This window comes from Gorilla gorilla, chromosome 5 (assembly GCF_029281585.2).
Source record: "Gorilla gorilla gorilla isolate KB3781 chromosome 5, NHGRI_mGorGor1-v2.1_pri, whole genome shotgun sequence".
Classification (NCBI taxonomy): domain Eukaryota; kingdom Metazoa; phylum Chordata; class Mammalia; order Primates; family Hominidae; genus Gorilla; species Gorilla gorilla.
The window spans coordinates 147,673,337-147,691,572 of NC_073229.2; the positions used below are offsets into that span (position 1 = coordinate 147,673,337).

An 18,236-nucleotide genomic window follows, 5' to 3' on the forward strand; every position below is an offset into this window, starting at 1 on the left:
TCATTGCACTATATAGATGTCACAGTTTGCTGTGAGAATTAATGAGATAAGTATGCAAAAAAATGGTAATGACCCTTGGTATTTGGCAGATGCTAAACAAATTATATTTGGACTAGAATCTTCACATACTTCCCTTTTGCAGCTAGATACCATCTGTGGCTTGAAGAATATGTGGTGAATTCAAAGTCTCCCACTTCTCCCGGCCATGTCCAGTCCAGTGAGCAGTGACCCCACTGTATTCCTATACTCCCTACTTAAGGTATCCTTTTAGTTCTTACAGACCAACAGCTTCTAAATAATCTTTTACTTTCCTATCTTTTGATATCTATAAATCCCATGACTCTATCTCTGTGATAGCTCTAAAATTATCTTAATTTTCTCCATCCCATATTCTATGATCAGTCTTTATTTCCTTTCATTGGACTTTTCCTGGTTGATCTTTTTAATTTAATTCTCTCCAAACCATCTTGTACAACATTTCCAATCTTGTTTTTTTTTTTTTTTCTAGATTTCCTGAGCACTAAGCAAAGTGACCTCATTTGCAATTCCCTGTCTATGTCTGGGAAACAGATAGATTTGGTATAAAGATAATACTGAAGACTGTGGAATTCGGCAGTCTTGGATTTGAATCTCCTGTCTGCTGCTTTGTGCCACCTGGGCAAACCACTTAAGCTCTTTGTGTCTCAGTTCTTTTATCTGTAAAACATGGATGATAATATACTCCTTCTAAGGTTGTATTAGGATTATATAAGATTTCCATAGCCTGGTGGAGAGTAAATATTTAGCAACTGGTACTCACAGAAATCACTTAATATTTTGTGATTCTGTGCTTTAATATTATCACCTTAGCCTTGTATATTTTTATTCTAAATTTCACACAGACATATCCTACCAATATCTCAAGGTCTACTTCAATTGCTATGTCTTCCATACCATCTTCTTTGGTCTTTCACACTACGAGTACTGTTTTTTTTTTGCAATAAATATTCATAATAAAAGAGAAAGCAAAAAAGGGATTTGGGAGAACATGTACATATATATCTTTTAATCATTTAAACAATCTTAAGTAATAAATCTTATAAATAAACTGATATTCAAAAGAACAAAAAACACAAGGGAAGGATTTAAATCTTGGCTTGTGTGACCACCGAGTTTATATTTTTCCCATTGGTTCTCATTAAACTATCAGGGTCCACTGGAGTCAATCAGAGTTTTTTTAGTTTCTTTTGTTAAGCAGTTCTGTTTATAAAAATTAATATTTCTTGACTTATTTGTTTTCTTACAGGTCTTCCAAGAAACAAAAGGAAATTTACCTATTTCTTAAACAGAACAAAACCCATTATATCTTATCATTACCATGTGACAGCATTGGACAATTTTAAACATGTAAGGCACTTTATGGAAACTTCTTGATCTTTTTTTTCTTATATTAAGCATTTTCTATTTCATCAACATAGGGACTGTTTCATCATTACTCATCAATCGTTCCTAACAATGCTTAAAACTAAAACAATAAGGAAGCAGAACAATGATGAAATTGCCTAGAAAGATGATGCAACTGCAAAATATATCATTATTGCCCCATCATCACTATGATTGTTTATAGTGTCGACTGAAGTATTACATCATCATTCAAGAAGATATAAAAGAAGCCTGGAGACATTTTTTTTTTGAGACACCATTTTTACAGCCTACTTTGTTTCACTAAACACAGTTTATAATTCAGAATTATTTTTTCCATCCATAACTTCAAATAGAAGAAAAGTGACAGAGGAAGATATTTCAAAATTATTAAATGAATCAGAAGATGAATGCAAAAAGACAGAGAGCAGTAAGCTAGACTCTAATGATTAGGGTAAAATTGAAATTGATTATACAAGTGAAATCTCAGACTATGAGTCTTCATAAGACAATGGATTTTCTTAAACTATAGAACCAATGAGTGAACAATGCATTTCAAAGAGAAAAAAGGAAATATACTACAGTAGTTCCCTCTTATCCACAAAAAAAAATGTATTCCAAGATATCCAGTAGACACCTGAAACAATGAATAATGCTGAATTCTATGTATGCTGTGTTTTCTTGATCTGAAAACCGAGATAGCTAATAAGTGTCTCACAGACAGGTAGCTTAGAGAGCGTGGATATATCGGACAAAGGGATGATTCACATACTTGGTGGAATAGAGCGTGATAACATGACATGCTACTCAGAATGGTGTCCAATTTAAAACTTGTGAGTTGTTTATTTCAGGAATTTTCCATTTGATATTTCCAGACTGTGGTTGACTGTGGGTTACTGAAACTGCAAATAGCAAAATCATGGATAAGAGGACACGACTGTATTCTCATCTAGTTAGCCCTTTAACAGGAAGGAATTTATCCTGTTATATTTTGTGACAAGAACCTGAACCATTTCATTTTGCTAAAAGAGCATGTCACAGTACTCTTTCTTTATAAAATTCATGTGCCAAAATCTGTGGTTTCTAAGTGCACAAATGCTAAAGAAAGAGAAAGGCAGGCATCCAAAAGAAATGGACAATGTGAATTTAAAAATAATTGAATGCATTATTGTAATCTGTTTGTAAATACAAAAATGAAAACCTGGCCAGGCACAGTGGCTCACGCCTGTAATCCCAGCACTTTGAGAGGCTGAGGTGGGCGGATCACGAGGTCAAGAGATCAAGGCCATCCTGGCCAACATGGTGAAATCCCGTCTCTACTAAAAATAGAAAAAAAATTAGATGGGCACGGTGGCCTGCACCTGCAGTCCCAGCTACTCGCAAGGCTGAGGCAGAATTGCTTGAACCCGGGAGGCAGAGGTTGCAGTGAGCCGAGATGGCAGCACTGCACTCCAGCCTGGTGACAGAGTGAGACTACATCTCAAAATAAATAAATAAATAAATAAATAAATAAAGAACGAAAGAAGGAAGGAAGGAAGGAAATGTTTTATTATGAAATGAAGATGACATTTTCTTTTCAACAAAATTATGGACCATCAAGGATTACAAAAATGAAAGTACTACATTTTGATGATGCACGTTCTAGAAAAACCAGAAGTAATAATATATAATAGAACCTATTAAAGATATATTCAAAATTTGAAATTGGTATCTGCAAGATGAATACACCGAAGGCTCATAGATGATAGCTGATGAGCTGTTTGTTTCTTTCTGAAGATATTTCCCATTTGAAGTATATACATCTTTGAAAACAGGGAATATAAGATAGAAACATTTTGTTTTACTATATTTAAATTCTTATCAAAACTTTCACTTTCCCTTTATTCCTACTCCTGTAAACTATTAGAAAAACTAAATAATTTCTTTTAATAATTAAAACTCCAAGAGATTGATAGAGAAAATTACTCATTCCTGGTATACTGAGATAAAAATGTATATTTTCTATGTCTTCATTGTATACTTATCAAGTTATCCTTTTTCATACAATTATTTATGTCTTAGCTTACCTCTTTTCTGGACCACCAGCTTGCTGAGAGGATTCAACAACTACTTACTGAATAAACATTAAAATTCCCGAAACTTTTGTTGTGTGAAAATAATTAAATGATTGGAATTAGAGTGAATATGTTTTTATGGAACTATGCCTACCTTGGAGCAGGATTTTTTTCAGAAGTCTAAAGCAAAGCTAAATGGTACCTAGTCTTGTCTAATACAAGCAGTGAGCTCTGAAATACATTAAACCATTAAATAACAGTGACTATAATGCAATTACATTTGACCTCTTCTCAGCGAGATTTAACCAAAAATATAGTTAAGCACCACCAAAGTTCAAGAAAAGGATCTTAATAAAATGAGAGTACTAACTTATTCCTTGAGGCTCTTTCTAGCTATGGACTTAAAACCCATTGAATTGGAATACAGGCTGCCAAAGAATGCCTTATTACAATCAGAGAAGATTTTGATAGGTGAGTACCCTCAATTTAAAGAAAACAAATGACACAAAAAGCAGAATAAATTACCGTGACATAATTCTTGGCTCAAGTAAAAGTCAGACAGTAGCTGAAATTTTAATAGTGGAATATCTTCTAAGGGATAAACTTTAACTTGTATTAAACTTTAATCATAATAGTTACAGAGATGAAAGCTAAAAAAAATTATTAAAATTACTAAGCACAAGCACACTAGCCCTGGTCCTTGTACTGGACGTTTAAATTGGTTTCTTTATCTATAGTGAATATAAAGAGGTCTGTGAACCATGTGATTTCTTCCTTACAGAAATTTGTCTCTTTAACTTGGGTGACTCTGCCCAGAAACCCATGCAATTTATTAAGCCCAGATAGAAGTTGGTGAAGAAGGAATATGAAAATGCCAAGCAAGATCCTGATGTGTTTTCTTAAAAATAGTCTACCTAAATGAATAAAATTATCAGTATAGCTGTCACTTAAGAAAAATGTGCTAAGCCACACAAAATTGAAAAGGAAATTGGAATTACTGGAAGGTTGATAAAGATAAATAAATCTGGCGGAATATACCTTGACCATCTGTACTATCAATTTCCAAAAAAAGAAAAAGAAAAAAACCCATAAATTGTGTTTTGATGTTGCAAATAATGTCTGTCTTGACCAGTTTTAATAGTTCTCTTATGACTAAGTGACAAGTAGACTACTTTAAGCCCTAGGAAAAAAAGTGGAGGTTAATCAGTTTCAAGACAGCTACCATAAGACGAATCAATCTCTTTCTTTCTGTCTCAATCTCTCCCCGACCCTCATCTCTCTGTCTTCCCTAAGGCAGGTTATGAGTTATTAAAACACATCCTGTATAACACTGACCATCTGCACAACCAAAGATCTCAATATGAAGATGTTAGGTCATTAAATGGAGAAAGTATTTCTGGAGAGGGGAGATCTTCGATGTTCACAATATACCTAAAATTATGAAATGTACATACAGGTCTATGCCAGTTGCCCATAGGACCAGTGTTGATAGCATGCATTCACTTCCTAGATTTAAATATAATTTTCTTCATGTTTCAACTTAATATAGAGTAAGTCAGTACAAGAGAATTTTGATTCAGTACAACCAAATAAGCAGATCTTTATAATTTATACTGGTTTATTAAGATGGTCCCTATAATTGAAGTGAGGATTATCACTGACCCTAGGATAGTGCATATTCACTATTCACAACATAAAATCAGAAAGAGCAATTCAATTAATCTTCAGGTTTATAGACCAAATCTTAGCTAAAAATTTTAAGAATATCTTAGAAGCATTTTATTTGATGGGATAAAAGGCAAAACTTGGGACTTATTCATAGTGTCAGCACATTTCATCAGCAAGGGTTTTCAAATTAGAACTGCAATTTGGGTTACTTTTGAGGGTGTGACAGTATTCTACAAAGGAAAAACTGAATCCCAGAGGGAAAATAAAATTATAGTTTTGAAAACTCATTACCAATAATTAATAGTGAACTCTAGCTAAACAATACAGGTGTTCCACTAATCCCAAACAGAAACAGATGGAAGCACAAATGTTTTATAAATAGTGGATACATGCAGAGCAATAAACTTGGCAAGAATTGTCTTATTCTTTAATTGTCAGTCAGAGTCAATGTCTCGCCACTTACATTTTCTCTAAATTAATATGCCCAGATTAAATCTGTGTTTCTCATTCCTTATTTTTGAAAATGCAAGCCATATTTAATGCTTTCTCACTCCATGTTTTGTATTGCCACACTGACAAAGATAATATTCCTGAATTTTGTTTAGGTACATTTACATAACATCATATAGTTTATTAAATGAAACAACAGGCATATTACATAGGCTTCCCTTCTCTCCCTTCTTCCTTTTCAACTCCTGGACAAGAAATAACTCGCTTTTCAAGTATTTCTTTCATTTCTTAAACCTTCAAAATAATGAATGTAGGTAGATGAAATAAATTAAGAATTCAATTAGTAAGTCAATTAATGGTACAAAGAAATCTAATCCTATAGAACTAGGAATTATCTTGAGGGGTTGCAATACTCTATAATGTTGTAGGTCTGAACTTAGGACTTTTTAGAGTATGTTTGCATATGCCTCTAGAAGGGCTTTCTCTGTGTGGTCGTTAACAAAATCATCTTTAATTCATGCACAGATGATTTTATTATTTCTTCTAACCTTACCCTGTTGTTAGATTTTCAGAAAGAAATGATTGGTATTGCGACTATTAAACTACTAGCATCCCTCACTGAATTTCTTAGTGCATGGTTCTCTGTGTCTTGAGACTTTCTTAGGAATTATATTTTATGATCAACAAATAACTACTATGAATGATTTCAGTGGGACGGAAAACAGATTATTTTCTTCAAGTAAAGAAATTTTAAAACTAATAGAATATGAAGAAAATAATGCATGTTAGTCATTTATTAATTCATGCTCATCAACAACATAGATTCATCTCATCTCATATGTAAGTAAACACCTAGTTGACTCTATAAAAATTATGTGTAGAGTATGAATTTCTTGAACCAACACAGGTGAACAAAATGGTTAGCACACCTTTGACCTAAAATTGAACTTTTTGTTTTTTTGAGATGGAGTCTTGCTCTGTGGCCCAGGCTGGAGTACTGTGGCGAGATCTCGGCTCACTGCAAATTCTTTCTCCCAGGTTCAAGCAATTCTCCTGCCTCAGCCTCCCAAGTGGCTGGGATTACAGGCACCCACCACCAAACCTGGCTAATTTTTGTATTTTTAGTAGAGACAGGGTTTCACCATGTTGGCCAGGCTGGTCTCAAACTCCTGACCTCAGGTGATCTGCCCGCCTCAGCCTCCCAAAATGCTTGCATTATAGGCAAGACCCACCGGGCCCGGCCAAATCGAACTTTTTAATTATTTATTTATTTTGAGACAGGGTCTCACCCTGTAGCCCAGAATGGAATGTGAGCCATCATAGCTCACACACCCCTGCAGCCCCAACCTCCTGGGCCCAAGCAATCCTCCCACCTCACCCTACCAAGTAGCTGGGACAATGGGTGCATACCACCATGCCCAGATAATTTTTATAATTTTTTTTTGCCAGTTGCAGTGGCTCATGCCTGTAATCCCAGCACCTTGGGAGGCCGAGTCAGGCAGATAACCTAAGGTCAGGAGTTTGTGACCAGCCTGGCTAACATGGTGAAACCCCATGTCTACTAAAAATACAAAACTTAGCCGAGTATGTTGGCAGGGGCCTGTAATCCCAGCTACTCAGGAGGCTGAGGCAGGAGAATCGCTTGAACCCCGGAGGCAGAGGTTGCAGTGTGCCGAGATCACACCATTGCACTCCAGCCTGAGTGACGAGAGTGAGTCTCTGTCTCAAAAAAAAAAAAAAAATTTGTACAGATGCGGTCTCCATATGTTGCCCAGGCTGGTCTCAAACTCCTGGGCTGAAGTGATCCTCCTGCCTCAGCTTCCTAAAGTGCTGTGATGACAGGTATAAGCCACCACACCCAGCCCTAACATTGAATTTTTGATATATATAGACTGAAACTTGTAAGTATTGAGAGGTTCTCTTCATGTAGGGAACTCACCAGGCAGGTAGTGGTGAAATGAACAAATTAAAGTTATAACATTTTGTTTGTAGTCACTAGATGATTTGTCAACAATGCAAGGTTGTGACTGTGATCTTTATTTTAAATGTAAGAACACTAAAAATGAGGTAGAGTTCAATTATTTGCTCAAGACCTAATACTAGAAAAGGATGGAGTTAAGAATTATCACCGTATTTCTGTCCAAAGCCTTGTCTTTCCACCATATCACACTACCTTCCTGAAGGTTTATTTCCAATTATGCTATGTTACTATACACAAACATCGATAGTAATTAGTTTCACCTATTAAGTTATAATATTTAGCGATTTTCCCCCTCATTTAAATTTCTTACTGAAAATGTAGAAGGAAAAGGGGAGGAGGAGGAAATTATTTAACTAGAATAAATTACTGGGATCAACAACATTTTCTGGAGTGCAAAGGTTCTCATTGGTCTAGTTTTCTAGAGCCTAGATGTGTTACCTATTTGTTTTAGAAATGACATGTCTCTTTGATGACATACACATAAATTATAATTATATATTTTTGAAAGGCTTTCACAAAAATAGTTAAGAAAATAAAAATATAGCTGGCTTTAAGCAATTAGCTTCATTTATTCTAATATAAATGAGCTCCTTCCATAACAATACTGTCTTCTTGGAAACGTTTTCCCAAACATGAACATAGTTCTGTCAGTTTTTAAATCTGCAAAAGGCATAGTACAAGCAATCAAGTTACTCATGCTCAGTTCAGATGTTAGTAAAAAATACCTTTTTATACTCTGGGCAACAATTAAAGATACAAGACAAGGTAGATATATTCATTTAACTCAAAATCCTTCCCCATTGTTTTGAATATTAATTCCAAGATTATCTATCTCCATCAATAGTTCTTTGGAGTGGCTAAACCAAGTTCATGTATAAGGGAGAAAATTTTAAAGTTTTGGAAAACAAAGCATAAATATTTGAAATGTGATGATTTTAATATGAACTGTGTTCACTACTAAGAAAAGAAAGATATTTTCATTGTCATGGGTCTTTTCTTCTAAGTTTACCAAGAATAAAATAAGATGATTCACTGCTTCACTTCAAGACATTATTAAAGATTTTAGCATTCCTTATATAGAGAGATATTAGCACATATTTTACATTTCAACTGACTTCATTTGCAATAGGCCATGCAGTGACTGAAAGTAAAATTAAGACCTTAATGCCAGTTATTACCGCTTTTTATTGGTTTTATTCTAGATCTACACATGCATTATGCAATTTTTAAAAAATGAAAATACAGTTAGGTACACAAAAAGCCCACAATCTTAGAAACAAAGACTATTAAAACAGACGAGTACAAGAATTGCTTGGAATACCTGGTTTTAAATCCCCATGGACAAATATGTCAATCATATATCGACAGAATGCATACTGATCTGACAGAGTAGAAAGAAAAAGAGCAATGAAAAAATGTCATCAACACTTCATTTTTCTACAGAGAAATAATTTAACAAAGCAAACAAAATAGCACAATTCTATTTTGGTTATTACAATATTTTCTGTAAAAAAAATAATTTGCACTTATATGAAAATACAGAAGGAAAGAAAGATGACAAATGTAATGCTTCATTTCTTCCATAAAAAAAATAACCTCAAAAATTGAAAAGGACTAGTTCACGGTAATCTTATAGTGGTTGTTTTCAAAATAAAAACCTATTTTGTCAAATAATTGATTACAAAAGTCATATTAAAGCAATTTTTCCCATTTGTCATTTTATAAACTTTCAATAATGAAACAGAAGTTTTACAAGAGGAAATTGTTTCCAACTTGGAGCGTTTTATCAAATACTCAGTTCCAGCCCTTCTGCTAATTGTCTCTATGGAGCAGCAGAATGTCTTTTCCAAAAGACTATCAGGAGAACTAACCTCTTTGCAACCTGTTAGGTGGCCTCTGAATAAAAATGCTCTTTAATTGGGAGAGTAAATCAAGAACAGAGTAACAGAAGCAAATGATATTGTTGTTAAACTAATCAAATGAGTAATCTTTTTAAGATCATCTTATGATCTTGACTAGTTTATGGCCTATGGTGAAAGTAAACAAACAAACAAAAAAACCATAGTATGTAAACATCATTTTGGGCAGACCTGGTCTTCAGGAGTTGGTTTTTTTCTATTCCCTCTAGATTAAAGACATTGCACTTAACTTTAAATCCTCACAGAACTTTAGATTCTCCTGAGGTCAATCCAACTCAAAGCTCAATTGGTGAATCTTTACCGTATCTGCTTTAAAGCATACATATTATGAAATAATTTACATTTCAATATTCCTGAAATATGCATTTTATTAATCCACCAAATCCAAAGGCAGCTTTAGGACCAAGAGAGTTTATTGAATTTAAGCAACATGTTACATTCTTAATTGCTCCAAATTATGCATATCAAACATATGAAATAACAAAGCTTGTTACTAAACAGATACATCTCTAAGGATTTTTGTAAATCTCATTCTTTTTAGAGTAGTAACAGCATTTTTAGAGGAATCCATTTTATTATGAAATTCTGTTAGGTCTTTAAAAAATAAATGTAGTTATTGAAGAAGATATAAAAATATAATCTTTTTCATTAATACCTAAATAAGGGCAGGCCAAAACTCATAAAGTTCCAAAAATTTAGATGTATTTTAGTTGTTGAAATTGGAGCACATTTTCCCACAGGAGAGGTAGGGAATGGGAAGGAGGCTAGTCCTCAGGTCATTCCATGCATTGATTTGCCCTTTGATGTACTGGCAGTAATAGCTGGAGTTTCTGATCCCAGGACCTGGGAACCCTATGATTGGGAAAGACATAAGGTTAAGGTAGAAGGTATTTTCTCTTTTCTAGACACGAGATTGTTTTCCTGAACAAAACTGTAGAACTGGCAATTTGACTCTAAGACAAAGCAAGATGAAAAAGTACATTTCCCTTAAATGAAAAGTTTGAAGTCAGACCAGTGTGGACTTCCTGAAATTGGCAGTATGTTCCCTTTATTTCAGTACCTTAAGTGACTGTACTCTTTTTAGATTTGTTCTGCCTATACTCTAGGAGTAGTTCTCAAAGGGTAACTTAAACATGAGAAAGAGAGAGGAGCTGTCAAAATACAGATTTTTGGGCTCCATCATCCAAAAAAAATTAAAATGCCATGGATCTGGACCCTAGGAATATGCATTTTATACAAACTCCTTAGATGAATCTAATTAGACTGCATTTACAGAATCACTGATCTAAAACCTTTCATTCCTTTTTCCCAAAATAATTACTCTTAGAGGCACTATAGACTCCCATGACAGCAAATAAGAGTGTTTGTTTCTATGTATGTTGGAAGTTTAGAATGCAGGGACTATTTGTAATATAACATCCGCTCCAAATGAAATATTATCTGCCCCATGTTGTGATGGGATAGTTATATACATAACATGTTGAAAAGTGTACTGCATTAATTAAAATCTTTACACTTCAGAGAGTCTTCTTTAGCTGAATGCTGACAATGTAATGAAACTTTTCAGCTTGTATGTTGAAATATTATCAAAGTACAGTCAGCCTTCCATTTCCCACGGTTCCACATTTGAGCATTCAACAAACCACACGCCTGTAATCCCAGAACTTTGGGAGGCTGAGGCGGGAGGATCACTTGAGGTCAGGAGTTCAAGGCCAGCCTAGCCAACATAGTGAAACCCCATCACTACTAAAACTACAAAAATTAGCTGGGCATGGTGGAGGGCACCTGTAATCCCAGCTACTCCAGAGGCTGAGGCAGGAGAACTGCTTGAACCCGGGAGGCAGAGGTTGCAGTGAGCTGAGATTGCGCCACTACACTCCAGCCTGGGCAACATAGTGAGATTCTGGCTCAAAAAAAAAAAAAAATATATATATATATGTATAGTTACAGCTACCATGGTTGGGTCTGTACTGAACATATACAGACTTTTTTTCCTTATCATTATTTACTAAACAATACAGTATAACCAGTATTTACAAAGCATTTATTAAATATATTAGGTAGTATCGGTAATCTAGAGATGATTTAATGTATACAAGAGGATGTGTATAGGTTATATGCAAATATTAGCCCATTTTATATAAAAGACTTGAACATCTGTGGATTTTGGTACCCGCAGGGAATCCTGAAACCTATCCCCCACAGATACTGTGGGACAACTGTACCTTACTTATATTTCTTATATTTCCTAGATCCAAAAATCATTCATTTAATTAATACACCAACAGCCCAATGAACTTCTAATTGTAAAAAGGAAATTTCTTATGAATTCAGAGGATGTTTTCTAACCTAGAAAATTATTTGTTACAACACTTAGAAGATTTTGTTATATGTAAATAGTGCTGTGATCTTGTATTCTAATGGTACCAATATATCAATAGGAATATGAGAAAGATGTTTTTATTCCTATCAAAGCTGATAGGAATTTTCAAATATTTTAAGTTAGGATGCCCATTTCCACCTGTCCTTGGCAATGACCTTAACAACGTATAAGAATTCTAGGTAGATATGTGTTGGGAAGTCTGCAGTTTATCTGCTTAACCTATCTAAGAATATCGAAAAACCAAGCCTTCCTGATTTTGAAAGATTTGTTTTCTAAAAATGTTTCTTTAAACCCAACTTAAATATTATAGCAGAAAATTTTTCACAAAGAAAATCTAAATTGTCCTGCCATTCTAACTTTTATAGTTCTGAGATAATAATTTATATAATGTTAATTTGCTCATCATTGTAAGTACTTTTTCCCCAAATAAACATCCTTCTTGGAATAACACATGCTGTCCATTTCTCTCCTTCTTGATTCTCAGGAAGCAGTGATAGATGTCATTCAAATGATACCTAGTTGGTGTTCCCTGTGGAATAGTAACCAAGGGAAAATACATTCTGGGTGCAGAATGTCAAGAACAACAAAAAATTTTTAAGAAACCTCTAATGAGGATGGGGCACATGTGGTCCAGTACTCTATAACAGATTCACATTAGCTATACTTTCTCTGCCTGCCACAAATATCAAATAGTTGTTTAAAAAGAAAGAAAGAATGAGTGAAGGAGCAAAGTGTGTGGCAGCTGGAAAATTCGTTTCTCCTTCCCCACAGACCTCCTAGAGGTCATCAGAAAACTAGGGAGCAATGTCTGACTATGCCAACTCTTCCTACTCTACAAACAGATTTAGATGGGTTCATAAAAACTAGATTATTTGATGGGTGTGTGTGTGTGTGTGTGTGTGTGTGTGTTTATGGTAGGTGTGTATATACATACGCATCTTATCCCTAATGCTTTAAGCAGAAAAAGAGATGTATTATTTCCATATACGATATTGAGAGTAACTACATTGAATATATTCATATGTATACTATGTAATTAAATAATTACTAATAAATATGTGCCCCATGTGAAAATCTGTTTCCAAGTGAGTAAAGGACCTATGAGCCTTATTTCTTTAAAAAGAAGTACTTAGAAATCTATATGAAAACAATGCCTCAAACATATTAGGTCTAACTTAACTATGTGAATGAGTATTCTCTTGTCCAAAAAGCTAACTCAACAGTTAGCTTAGTTGAGCTAACTCAACTGAGTCATCATATAAAATTTTCAAAACCAAAGCCTCAGAAATTAAAAAAAAAACTATATCTTTATCTTGCTTAGCTAAAATCATAATGTAATTAGTTTTCTTTAATTTAAAAATGCTCTTAATTAAATCTTTGCTTAGTAACAAAAAATGAAAAATAAAATGACATATTTATATGTCTGATCTGCCATTAGAGGTTAAGTTTTGAATACTTACCTAATGATACATTTATATAATTGATGGCAATTGTTCTCAATACTGAGACTTGTTTTAGCAATTGCAATTGTTTAGCTGATAAAATCACATTTGTGCTTTTGTTTTAAACTCTAAATGATATTTGAATGTCCTTTTAATAGATAAATAACTCTTTGTGTAGAAATAAAAATAGTAGACTGAAAAGGGATATGGTAATATAATGCTGTCTTTAATAAATCTGATTACTGATAGAAATGAAATACAATATTTGTGTCCTGGAAAATAAACATTATTTTAAAGTGTTCCGGTGATGAGTTTTTATCAATAAAATGTGGCTCCCAAATCCCCAAAGATATGAAAAATTAACATCAAAAAATACATTCACATTCCTAGTTGTTAGATAAGTATTTTGACATTTCCAAATATAACTGGCATCAATTTTTACACTCTGTATTTATGGTTAAAAATTAGAATGTACTTTGTAGGTTTTCACTGATTTCATGTGATTATTTTTCTTTTTGAACAGCAATCTAAAGTGTAAAGGATTTTAGGATCTAAGTAATCATACCAGTGAATCCAAAGATTATTTCTGCTGTTTTTTTACCACAGTAAAATATTATATTCAACGTATTTTCTCTTTACTTACTTCATCCTTTTTGTCTACCAAAATATTTCATTAATGACATAATTTTGATAGAAGTAATAATTAACTTTTAAATTTTTTTCATGGTGATATAATCACCTTGAAAATTGGAAAAAGTTTTAGAGCTGCTAAGTTTTAATATGACTTATATCTTAAAATAATAAATTAAAATTATCTAAATTTAAAGGTTTGTAGATCACTAAAAAAAGAAAAAATCTTTCCTTTTTAAAATATATAGTTTTAAAATATGTATCTTTTGTCATATAAATCAGAGTTGACAAATACTACATGTGAATCAAAGTTTACAAATGCAAATTCAAGAGAAAAAAGATGAAAATACAGTACGAGTGCATTGCAAATTTCATTTCTTGTGACTTATGAGGAAAAATTAATTTCAGTTTCATCCTCCAAATAGCCTGCTCTGTAACAAAATTGTAACATTTCTTAAACCAAAATCTAATAGAAACCAATTCTTTGATACACTCCTTAGATAACATTAGTCAAAAGTGCTACAAAGTAAAGAAAAATTTGGTTTTGCAATGCCTCCAAGAAACATCAATTACAGGAATAGTCTCTAAATGTTAGATCCCCGTATTCTATAAAGGAGTCTCAGGATTATACAGCAACCTGGAGTCAGGAATGGACTTAGGAAAAGAAAGATTCAATAAGTGCCAGAGATGTGGTATGATAAGACCCTTAGTTGCCCTCCTAAACCTTCAGCTCTGTATATTCACGTAGCAACCTTCCATAAAATAAAAATTCAGGTTTATATGCCACCTCCATTGAAGTGATATATTTTTGCAAAGTGGGGATGTAAGTTTGACATCACTCGTGCTGAAGAATGGCAAAATATGTCACATTCAGAGCTTTATAAAGTTAGAAATTTCGTCAATGGAAACGGAAAAAGAATCTTGAGAACTGTCTTCTCTATAACATCTTGCCTATTAAATAAATTTAATAATTGGATGTATATTCTAAATGATGTGCTCTTGCCAATACAACAGTAACGTATGGATAGTTTTTATGATATTTACTCTATATGATTCCAACATGTACCCCTTCACAAACTCCTTAGGAATTGCTGTCATTTTGGGGGACCACTTTCCTCCAAAGAGTATGACACATACAATCTTTATTCCACCTCTTAGTAGACATTCCATATCTCAAAAATTCAACATTTATCCCCAATTTTTATATGATTTCGGATGCTACCTCCAAATCCCTTTTAAAAATACTTCAAAATGCCCCTTTAGATATGTGAACACATTTTAGTATTTTTATAAATAAATATTAATTCCCAATTTACTGTATTTCTTTTCTGATATATTTACTTTAATGTCTTTTACCCCCATTTGAAGTCTGATTTTGGTCTTTTTCAACTTTTAATTTCACTGCATGTGCTTCTTGCCCAATATTCTCTTAGAACCTCCGGCAGCCTCCTGCTCTGAATGTTTACCTTTCTGTTCATGCTTTGACACAGCTGCTTTCTCTTTGTCCTCCTTTTCTTTGGGTTTTGACGGTGTTTTCTGTACTTCTTTTACTTTTGCAGCTGTTTGCTTCACTTTCTCCTGTTTTCCACCTTTCACTTCCTTTTTAGTCTTTTCTTCACTCTTTTCTGCAGTCTTAGCTTTCTTCTGGTCTGTATAAAGTTAAGAAATGTTGAAATACTTTTGTTTATTTACAAACATAATGTTTCATCTGTACTATGTCATTAAGGAAAATTGGAAAAGAAAGAGGGAAGAAAGGAAAACAATGAAAAATACTGTTCTTAACATAAACACTTGTGACTTACCAGAGTTTTATACAGTTTATGAAGTGCTATATTAGATAGACTACTAAAAGTGTTATGGCTTTTAATTTGTACATGAAAACGCTATTTTTTAAGGCAATAGTAACTTAGCATGTCAACAAGGAGGCATTTGTAGTATGCAGGGGATGGATGTACAGGAATTTCTGTGAAAGACAATGTCCATACCAAACAGCCCAGTGAAGTAGTCTCCTTTTATAAGCACGTGATCATTTTGCTCGATAACTGAAAGATCTTAAGGGTCATTCAAGAAACTGAAATGCCAACAAAGTCTTTTTTAAAGACAACAATTAGTAATGCAAGTGTAAAATTATCTGCATTGGTGTTGACTAATAGAAATAAAACAATGAAATCCATTAGAAGATAACTGAAAGACCTATAGTCTAATGATTTGGCTTTAGAAAAACTGAAAGTGAAGAAATTCAGATATTGGCTCCTGTTTATCTTAAGTCAGCAATAATTCTACTAGTTTTTAAAGCCCTTAAACATATTGTGGGAAATTCAAAGGGCTATAAATAAAAATATATATGAATAGATATATAAATTAGAACATATACATATTATACACATATATTCTTAATTTGATATTATCCGTATTTTGGAAGAGGAGAGGGAACTGGGATGCAAATAACTAGTCTGTGGATCATTCAAGCATCTTTTAAAAAGCAGTAATAATGTAGCACATAATTTGTGGAAAATTGTTCATAATAGATGCTGCATATTGGACATTCCTTTTTGTATGTGACTACACATAACCACTATACACCACAGCAACTCTACTGCAATGTTGGAATCCTCTATGCCATTTGCTAATGTACTGTGTAGCCTTTGTTGTCACTCATGTTAAAGAATTTGATGAAGGCCGGGCATGGTGGCTCTTGCCTGTAATCCCAGTACTTTGGGAGACCAAGGCGGGCGGATCACGAGGTCAGCAGATCAAGACCATCCTGGCTAACACGGTGAAACCCCGTCTCTACTAAAAATGCAAAAATTAGCTGGGCGTGGTGGTGCATGCCTGTAATCCCAGCTACTCAGGAGGCTGAGGCAGGAGAATCATTTGAACCAGGGAAGTGGAGGTTGCAGTGAGCCGAGATTGCGCCATTGCACCACAACTTGGGCAACAAGAACAAAACTCTGTCTCAAAAAAAAAAAAAAAAGAATTTAATGAAAAAATGTAATCAAGTTTCTTGACTTTGGTACCCTAAATGATGATTTCAGGCTAAGCCAAGATAATATCAGAAGGTCCCACTGAGAGAATGAAAATGATAATGCCAGATGCTGGTTAGCTTGCAAAACAAAAATCATCTGTGGTATCGCACCTAACTGACTATGCCAGCACTTCCCAAAACACTGTTTCTCAGATACTTCAGATATTTACAGGAAGATGTTGATACTGTATTAGGTATTGGAGAATATACTTATGGCCGAATTCATTTGGCAACAATAAGCTAACCTGGTCGTTTAGCTTGGACTTTCTCAAAGCTGAAGTGTACTGAGAATTTTTAAGAAGGAGAATTATGATACACACATTATTCAATATTGTTTAATCATAAAATTCTCATACAAATATTACTCAATTACTCTATAAACTTTTTTTTTTTTTTTTTTGAGCTGGAGTCTTGCTTTGTCATCCAGGCTGTAGTGCAGTGGCACGATCTCGGCTCACTGCAACCTCTGCCTCTCAGTTTCAAGGAATTCTCCTGCCTCAGCCTCCCAAGTAGCTGGGACTACACGCGCCTACCACCAAGCCCAGTTAATTTTGTATTGTTAGTAGAGAAGGGGTTTCACATGTCCATAAACTTTTCAACATCTTTGTGGCTTCTGTAACTACACTCAGGGGATTTTCTTCTTCCTATAAATCATTTCTAAACCTCCTTTGCTGGTTTCTGCTCTTTCCTGCAGTAAACTCATACATTTCTGTGACTGAAACCAGCAGCTTTCTGCAGATGACTTTAAATTGAAATCATTCCAGAATTCCACACTGGAATGTTTATTAGTGTCTGTCTGGAAAGAAAGTTTCACTGGAATGGTCAACAGCACCTCGATCTCATGCAACTCATTCACCTAAAAAACACTTCTAGAGAGTCTATGTTGACCTGGGCTTACAGCTAGTTGCTGGAGCTCTAAAAATCAGCACAATAATAAAACTACCTGAATAAATTTTAGCACAGCAAAATTAAAACCGTGCAATATCTGGCTTCCTCCTATCTCCCATGTTACAGCATTTTTCCAAAAATTTATTCCTCTACTGGACTGCTTTCTTTCTTTTGAATATTTTATGTATTTTTCCATGTGTCAAATGTTGTCAGACTGCATTCTCTATATTTTCTATATTTTTCCACATATTTAAATTTCTTTCTTTCTTTTTTTTTTTATTTTTGTCTTTTTGTTTTTTTGTTTAGATAGACTCTCGGCTCTGTTGCCAGGCTGGAGTGCAATGGTGCAATCTTGGCTCACTGCAACCTCTGCCTCCCGGGTTCAAGCAATTCTC

The 18,236-nt window shown here is 34.0% G+C and overlaps 1 protein-coding gene and 1 long non-coding RNA gene across 50 annotated transcripts in view; one reads left to right on the forward strand and one right to left on the reverse strand.

Annotated features, from left to right (window-relative positions):
• LOC109027395 (uncharacterized) overlaps nt 1–8,065 on the forward strand; it is a 55,039-nt gene extending 46,974 nt beyond the window's left edge. Inside the window, exon 3 of the long non-coding RNA XR_008681097.2 lies at nt 1,286–8,065. This is a non-coding gene — a long non-coding RNA (uncharacterized lncRNA). The remainder of the gene's footprint in view (nt 1–1,285) is intronic.
• Nucleotides 1–18,236, reverse strand: part of TRDN (triadin) — a 419,844-nt gene that overhangs the window by 271,259 nt on the left and 130,349 nt on the right. For 26 of the 49 annotated variants that reach the window (XM_031012505.2, XM_055391701.2, XM_055391706.2 and 23 more), the window contains 2 exons: nt 15,395–15,577; nt 8,876–8,935 (listed from right to left, as the gene is read on the reverse strand). In XM_031012505.2, the coding sequence (XP_030868365.2) occupies nt 8,876–8,935; nt 15,395–15,577 (243 nt within the window). Of the gene's footprint in view, nt 1–8,719; nt 10,326–15,394; nt 15,578–18,236 lie in introns of those variants that run through there. The other 23 variants (XM_055391743.2, XM_055391747.2, XM_055391736.2 and 20 more) reach the window with 2 other exon arrangements.